The 8,883-nt window shown below is 44.9% G+C and overlaps 1 protein-coding gene across 6 annotated transcripts in view; it reads right to left on the bottom strand.

The window, feature by feature from the left end:
- Positions 1-3,241: 3,241 nt before the first annotated feature.
- LOC106563451 (signal-induced proliferation-associated protein 1) overlaps positions 3,242-8,883 on the bottom strand; it is a 42,490-nt gene continuing 36,848 nt past the window's right edge. For 2 of the 6 annotated variants that reach the window (XR_006757681.2, XM_045690049.2), the window contains 2 exons: positions 8,436-8,514; positions 3,242-3,563 (listed from right to left, as the gene is read on the bottom strand). Coding sequence is in view for 5 of the 6 variants with exons in the window: in XM_045690049.2 (XP_045546005.1) it covers positions 3,552-3,563; positions 8,436-8,514 (91 nt within the window). In the remaining variant the exon portion in view is untranslated. Of the gene's footprint in view, positions 5,265-8,435; positions 8,515-8,883 lie in introns of all 6 variants that reach the window. The other 4 variants (XM_014129049.3, XM_082958231.1, XM_045690047.2 and 1 more) reach the window with 3 other exon arrangements.

The raw sequence follows: 8,883 nt of genomic DNA, 5'->3' as shown, positions 1-8,883 counted from the left end.
TCAGACACGTTCTGTGTCAGGTGTCAGACATACGTTCTGTGTCAGGTGTCAGACATACGTTCTGTGTCAGGTGTCAGACATACGTTCTGTGTCAGGTGTCAGACATACGTTCTGTGTCAGGTGTCAGACATACGTTCTGTGTCAGGTGTCAGACATACGTTCTGTGTTAGGTGTCAGACATACGTTCTGTGTCAGACATGCGTTCTGTGTCAGGTGTCAGACATACGTTCTGTGTCAGGTGTCAGACATACGTTCTGTGTTAGGTGTCAGACATACGTTCTGTGTCAGACATACGTTTTGTGTCAGGTGTCAGACATACGTTCTGTGTCAGACATACGTTCTGTGTTAGGTGTCAGACATACATTCTGTGTCAGACATACGTTCTGTGTCAGACATACGTTCTGTGTTAGGTGTCAGACATACATTCTGTGTCAGACATACGTTCTGTGTCAGGTGTCAGACATACGTTCTGTGTTAGGTGTCAGACATACGTTCTGTGTCAGACATACATTCTGTGTTAGGTGTCAGACATACGTTCTGTGTCAGGTGTCAGACATACATTCTGTGTCAGGTGTCAGACATACGTTCTGTGTCAGGTGTCAGAGATACGTTCTGTGTTAGGTGTCAGACATATGTTCTGTGTCAGACATACGTTCTGTGTTAGGTGTCAGACATACGTTCTGTGTTAGGTGTCAGACATACGTTCTGTGTCAGGTGTCAGACATACGTTCTGTGTCAGACGTACGTTCTGTGTCAGACATACGTTCTGTGTTAGGTGTCAGACATACGTTCTGTGTCAGACATACGTTCTGTGTTAGGTGTCAGACATACATTCTGTGTTAGGTGTCAGACATACGTTCTGTGTTAGGTGTCAGACATACGTTCTGTGTGAGGTGTCAGACATACTTTCTGTGTCAGACATACGTTCTGTGTCAGACATACGTTCTGTGTTAGACATACGTTCTGTGTTAGGTGTCAGACATACGTTCTGTGTCAGACATACGTTCTGTGTTAGGTGTCAGACATACGTTCTGTGTTAGGTGTCAGACATACGTTCTGTGTCAGGTGTCAGACATACGTTCTGTGTCAGACATACATTCTGTGTCAGGTGTCAGACATACGTTCTGTGTCAGGTGTCAGACATACATTCTGTGTCAGACATACGTTCTGTGTTAGGTGTCAGACATACGTTCTGTGTCAGGTGTCAGACATACGTTCTGTGTTAGGTGTCAGACATACGTTCTGTGTCAGGTGTCAGACATACGTTCTGTGTCAGACATACGTTCTGTGTTAGGTGTCAGACATACGTTCTGTGTCAGACATGCGTTCTGTGTCAGACATACGTTCTGTGTCAGGTGTCAGACATACGTTCTGTGTTAGGTGTCAGACATACGTTCTGTGTCAGACATACGTTCTGTGTTAGGTGTCAGACATACGTTCTGTGTCAGGTGTCAGACATACGTTCTGTGTTAGGTGTCAGACATACGTTCTGTGTCAGACATACGTTCTGTGTCAGGTGTCAGACATACGTTCTGTGTTAGGTGTCAGACATACATTCTGTGTCAGACATACGTTCTGTGTCAGGTGTCAGACATACGTTCTGTGTTAGGTGTCAGACATACGTTCTGTGTTAGGTGTCAGACATACATTCTGTGTCAGATATACATTCTGTGTCAGACATACATTCTGTGTCAGACATACGTTCTGTGTTAGGTGTCAGACATACGTTCTGTGTTAGGTGTCAGACACGTTCTGTGTTAGGTGTCAGACATACGTTCTGTGTCAGGTGTCAGACATACGTTCTGTGTTAGGTGCAGACATACGTTCTGTGTCAGACATACGTTCTGTGTCAGGTGTCAGACACGTTCTGTGTTAGGTGTCAGACATACGTTCTGTGTCAGGTGTCAGACATACGTTCTGTGTCAGGTGTCAGACATACGTTCTGTGTTAGGTGCAGACATACGTTCTGTGTCAGACATACGTTCTGTGATGCATAAATGGGTCTTCAAAGTGCACTCAAGAGTGTGATTTGGAGGATGGTTCATACTTGTCCAAATTATTGTGGAAAGTTGTGTTTTTCTGCATCGAATTATTAGATTTTGATAGGGTTGGAGATACTGGTCTTTAACCAGTGCTATACAGAATAATTCCCAATAACCTAACAAAACCAAACACAAACTTCATATCGTCTTCATATATAACCCATTTGACACTTTCCTGGGGTCCCTAACCCCATCTTATTGTAGGTCTTCTTTTAAATGTAATTAGGGCTGCAGAGCGGACCCTGGAGAGACCCCATACCAACCAACCTTACATCTGCGTCTGTCATGTGGCAGACACACCTGTCATTCTGGAGTGTACAGGACAACCTGTCACTGTCTGCTACCATGAAGAACTGAAATGAAGACACCAAGCTGAGTTACCGTTCATTACACTTTCAGGTAGGCAGAATGTCTGAGAGAGAAGCCTTCACATGAACCAGTCTGACCATGTTGTCTGTCCAGTCCTCTGTGGACAGTCTGAGAGTCACTCTTTAACATGTACCTAGTGGCATTAGAGACCTTATTGAATGTGAACGTAGGAGCTCTGAATTAATAGCTCAATAGTAATATGATAATGATAACCAATATTATTTCCCCAAGAAATACTAGAACATTGCAGAAATATATTTCCTGCTGTCTTTTTGTGTTTGAATTTCTACCAAAAAAAGAGGATTCCTTAAAACCAACCCACACCATTCCAGTTGAACTTTATAGCACATGTATTTGCTTCCTCCCTCCCCCCCTTGTATTAAAACATCCAACAAGGAATTCCACATTTGCAAGATTAATAAGTTATTACATTTTTATATACACACACACACACACACACACACACACACACACACACACACACACACACACACACACACACACACACACACACACACACACACACACACACACACACACACACACACACACACACACACACACACAGAGGGGAGCTAGGAAGTTGCCTGGTGCAGTATCATGCTTCAACAACCTCCTAGAATCTAAAGAACTATACAGAAGAACACAGTAAAACATCAGATATTCTTCCACTTCTCAACACCATTTCAAACAGCATGGATCAAACAGCCTGTTTGGCCACATTTACACTGGTCTGCATATTAAACCATCCTGCAATGGACGGCATACACAACCGAATGCGCTAAGTAACATTGAACACTTCAGCTGTACATGTCATCTTCACATATAGATAAAGTTCAGATGTTTTATTTAATTCGAATATATGGTAATCTGCTGGTACCGGGCAATCACAGTAACTCTAAAATAAAATCACAAGAGGAAGTAAAAGGGTAGGTCTTTAAAAAGTAGCATTGAGACAGTGTGATTGACGATTGTTTGGCATCCCTTCCAAATTTGAAGTCTAGTTACTTTGGGTGTGTCACAGCTGGGTCCAGTGGTCTGAGTGGGGTGTAGGAGATCTGCCCTGGCATCTTTTGGCAGAACAGTCTTGGAGGAGGAATATTCCCGTCCTCCTCTGATCTCATATTGTTATTGGCATCATCAGCAGTGGACCTGAAGATGAGGTGGGGTGAGATCAAATCCACTTTCATTTTTCAAGCAAGGCATAAACCTGGGCAGGAAGTTAAATAGTGCCCTGTCCCATGCCCATATAGGTTATGCTAAAAGTGCAAAAACAACGCAGAAACACATACAGTAGGTACACACACAGAAAGATGAAATGAGGGAATCCCTCACCCACAGTCAACCACTCTAGAACCTTTCGGAATGAATTTCAAATACACTGAATTATCATTGTAGCCAGCAAACAAACAAACACAAAATATAATTGAACACAGATGGCTGTGTTCACTAGAGGAATCCTGTTCAGTTTACATTAAATCTCTACAATGTTTGTTTCTTTGAAAGGAGAGCTGCCGTGCGGCAGCGCATGGCTCAGTCCAGCAGGAGGCGTACTTTCTACAGTGTAGCTTCTACAGCCAGTCTTTAAGGGATAAAGTTCCATTGTTTCATCCTCATCCAAGGTATTATCCACTTCCATATCCGTCTCAACTACTTGCACGGAACACCACCAGCTCTCTGAGTCCATTCGGTGAGTCAATTCCCTTATAACTAAATTGCATCTCATTCCCTGAAAGCAGATGTGAAATACTCTGTTACTGGCCGACTCGTGTCCACAACCCTTCAAATGAAGCTGAGGCGGTATGGAGGGGAGAGAATAGTGTCTCTACACAATGAACTAACCATTCTGTGAGCAGGTTGGCAGAGAGAGGCAGGGTCAGTATGCATCAGTCCGTCTTTTCAAGCAGGCTGCCTGCATGCATGTCATTTTCCCTATGTAGCTCCAAGGCCCTCTACTCTAATGGTGCACGGCTGCGCTGTTTGTTCTCAGTCCGAGACGTTGCATATCATGGAGAGGGTTGAGCAGAGAGGAGAGAGACTACTGTTTACATACTGTACACACACTTGGGGTCAATAGAAATCAACAGCCATCAAACATGCTGCATGTGTCTCTTCATCTAAATCAACTGGGTAGCTTTAAGCAATTGCTATTCTGCCCAACTTGTCAAGTATGTGAAGCAAGATAAAATAACCATGGTGATGCACGCACGCACACACTCACGGTACAAAGAAACACACTATTGGGTAAAGAGCAACCCTGGATATGCGGCACAACTGGTCAAGCTATTGAGAAGACCATCAGATGGTGAGAAATGACTCAGGGTTGTTTTTCAGTTGGTTCGACACTCATGGGCTGGTCCAGAGTTGAAATGTCATTCTACAGAATGCAGAGTATTGTGCATGTGTGTGTGTGTGTCTGTATTAATATACAGTGAGCAACAGTAAGAGTATGTTGATGTATTGTGCATGGGTGTTTGTATACAATATTGAATGTGGTGTGTCCAGCATGTGTTTATGATCTTGTTTGTCTGCATTTGTTTGTGTGTGTGTTTGTTTGTGTGTGATCTTGTGTGTGTGTGTGATATTGTGTGTGTGTTTGTGTGTCTGTACACATAGTGTGTACTGTGACAGAGCTAGCAGGGCTTGTTGACATTGCACAGCAGCTCGGTGACTTTGATGAGGCGGGCCACGGTACTCTGGGATTCCTCCTGCAGCCGCTGGTTATTCTGCCTGAGGCTCTGCACCTCGGCCTGCAGCACCGCCTTGTCCTCCTTCTCCTGCCAGGGAGCGGCACACAACAACACCCGTCTGTCAGACCACCATGGCTGGGATGGATGGAGGGGTGAGAGGGATCTGGGTGTGGGTGGAGGTGGGTGAGGGCTGGCTTGGACTGGGCTGGACAGCAGGCACGCGCAGACAGACGGGTTCACAAACATACACCTACATGCCTTGTGGTAGCAGTGCAAGCAAGACAGGGTACTAGAGAAGTACACACACACACACAGCAGATACACGCACGCACTCACACACGCAAATACAAACCAATTTCCTTCTATAAAAGCACTCCATAGGGAGAAGTGGAGTATGGAGGAAATGTTTAGACAGATTTACTATGGCAACCACTTGTTCCAGACCAAACAACCAATTCATAAATCAATCTCTCATTAAACGAGAGCAGAGGAATTGCCATAACATTTTATTTCCAATGTAGCTGATTGTTATACAAGTGAGATTTCCATAAAAACCCAAGCTCCAAAATGTCTTGCATTCCTCATCAACCAAACAGCAGGGGTCACCCTAATCTCTCACTACTTGGAATTCTGTTTAAAATCAGCTATTGCCATTTTTAGAGTGGTGCTTTGCCATAGTAAATGCTTCCTGTTTGCTATGCCATAAACTGTATCAAGAGTTGTGACAGAGACAGGAAATCGGAGGCTTAGGGTACACAGAAAGACAGGGGCCACTACCAGCACAACCAGTGTTACCAACAGCATTATTGCTTTAACACTAAACCTTAAACTGACACGGGTATGACGAAACATGTATTTTTACTCCTCTAATTACGTTGGTAAACGTATATATAATATAATATAATTAAGCAATAATTAAGCAATAAGGCACCTCAGGAATTTGTGGTTTATGGCCAATATACCACTGCCAAGGGGTGTATCCAGGCACTGCGTCATGCATAAGAACAGCCCTATGCCGTGGTATATTGACCATTTACCACACCCCCTCGTGCCTTATTGCTTAATTATATTGCCTCTCCCGCACCTTTGCCTTATGTAATGGTGTTGATTTGTATTACTATCTACATAGAGAAAGGGTTCTATCCAGACGGACTCCTGTCTATCTGTCTGTCTGTCTGTCTGTCTGTCTGTCTGTCTGTCTGTCTGTCTGTCTGTCTGTCTGTCTGTCTGTCTGTCTGTCTGTCTGTCTGTCTGTCTGTCTGTCTGTCTGTCTGTCTGTCTGTCTGTCTGTCTGTCTGTCTGTCTGTCTGTCTGTCTGTCTGTCTGTCTGTCTGTCTGTCTGTCTGTCTGTCTGGTGTGATGTGATGTGATGTGATGTCAGTGAGTCGTGGGATGAGGAAGGGACGGGTTACGGATAGTTGACAATAACAATTCATGATAGATGAGACCAGTTATCACCAATCTGGGTCAATAGAAATTCTCTTTGGTAGCAGCAGTACTGTATGGCTTTGCTGGTTCAACTCCCTAGTGGACCATAGTGCAACTGTGCCCTGGAGCAAGTCAATACACCTGAAATAACAAGTACTTAGCTTCAGAATTGGAAAATGAATAAATGTAAAGATGAGAGTCCAACAGAAAGCAAAGTAACAAATGATCATCACCACATCAGGTGATTGTTCATTGGGCCATACTATACTAGCTCAGGTACGGTAAACCCTGCCGTGTTGGCAGTCAGACAGAAACCAAAGACTAACCAAAAGTAGTCCATGTTTCACATCACACTTCTGAATGGAACCTAACCAGCTACTCTGAGGTAACACAATTCCAACGGTCTTAGCTAATTCCTACTTGTTTCTGCTGGACATACTATGGGACTGGGACAGCCCATTACCAACCATGCTCACTCATTCTACCAGGGCAGAAGGTAAACAACAGAGAAAATGGATCATCTGATGTGGCATGTCCCTGTTAGGTCGTCTTCCTTCTTGGTTCATTGTCCCTGACTGTTAATGTCTGTGTGTTGTCTAGACTGATGATAACACTGTGTTAATGGTGAGTGTTCAGAGGAAGAGTAGGGAGTTACGAAAACAGAGGGTAAGACTTTGGTTATGTTGGTGTTATAGCCACAGGATTGTGACCATAATATCTGCAGAGTTTGATTCTTATGTGTGCTTTATGTCTCACATGTTTCAAGAAGTTGAGCGAATAGCATTTGCACTAAAATCCTTAGAATGTAATTCACTTAGTTGGATGGAAGTTTTAAACACTGGCAGTGTGGCGTCTCTTTGATATTTGAGTGGTGAAAAGGACTACGTTGGAGGGGATATAGCACACTGCATACCATAGGGTTTCATTTGACCTCAGAGATGAAACACCCTCGTTACTGTAACAAAGGAATCATGTCTCACCCAAATGTGTTTAAGGATGCTTGGGAGGCTTCCAAACCCTCTTCATTTCTCTCTCCTTCTTTCACTCTTTCTCACCCTTTTTCCAATTTGCTTCAGTCTTCCTTTCCTCTCCAGATGCTCTACATTGTGTAACCAACACTACAAGAACAGCTAGTCATTCAGTAGTTCTGAAGGCTTCAAAAGTCATCCATGCCCAAGTCCCCATGTTTCCCAGAGAAGAGCCTGTGAATGGAGAAATGGTGCTGAGGTCCTGAGGCTGCACACAGGGATGACTGACAGCCTGTCAGACCTTCAGGGTTGCGAGGAGGAACTCTGCTTACATCTTTCACATCCATAAAGGACCCCACAGGTGGTTTTTGGTTATTGGGTTAATGTACTCTGTTTTTTAGTAGTTCCATTTCCAATTGTTATTTTGTTTTCAACGCAACAACAGAGGAAAAATCTCATGCTGTACTTGCCTCTACTACCATTGGTCACTTAGTGTTGAGAGAGTGAGCATGGTTGCCCAAAGTCCCTCCAGCCAATCTTCTCATCTCCTCTGTTCACCCTGCCCAATGACAAGACAGGTTTCTTTTGCTTGGCCCACCCTACTTCTACATTCTGTCTGTCTGTCTGTCTGTCTGTCTGTCTGTCTGTCTGTCTGTCTGTCTGTCTGTCTGTCTGTCTGTCTGTCTGTCTGTCTGCCTGCCTGCCTGCCTGCCTGCCTGCCTGCCTGCCTGCCTGCCTGCCTGCCTGCCTGCCTGCCTGCCTGCCTGCCTGCAGTAGGAATCAGGGGGTTGGGTGAGGAGAAGGGAGGGTGGGTGGGGTACAAGGTAGGGTGGGGGGTAAGTGGACGGGATGGGGGGGTCGTGGGGTCACTGTGTGGGCAGGATGCTGTGAGGGGGGTCTAGGGAGGGGCTGTGGTTGGCCATCTGAATGGGGAGTACCTTTTGCAGGTCATCCTGCAGCCTCTTCAGCATGTCCTCCAGCTGGGACACCTTCTCCTCCAGGTGGCCCGGTGAGTCACTGGCGAAACGGGACAGAGACACACACTCAGTATAATGCACATAGTTTGGTGCTGTCTGTATGTTTCCTGTGTCCAGGGTCGGCCCTAGCCTTTTGGGGGCCTTGAGCAAACTTTTGTTGTGGGGCCACACCACCTCGCAGGCAAAACATTTTAGTGGCTCTGTTGATAATTCAACCACGATTCCTACAAGTTTACATAGCCGGCTAGATAATTTTTTATTTAGTAAAAAAATGTTTACCCCTTTTTATCCCCAATTTCATGGTATCCAATTGGTAGTTACAGTCTTGTCCCATCGCTGCAACTCCCGTACGGACTTGAGAGAGGCAAAGGTCAAGAGCCATGCGTCCTCCGAAACACGACCCTGCTTC

This window comes from Salmo salar, chromosome 11 (assembly GCF_965601325.2).
Source record: "Salmo salar chromosome 11, fSalSal1, whole genome shotgun sequence".
Classification (NCBI taxonomy): Eukaryota; Metazoa; Chordata; class Actinopteri; order Salmoniformes; family Salmonidae; genus Salmo; species Salmo salar.
The sequence above is the reverse complement of the archived record's forward strand: the minus strand, read 5'-3'. Positions and strand labels throughout refer to the sequence as shown.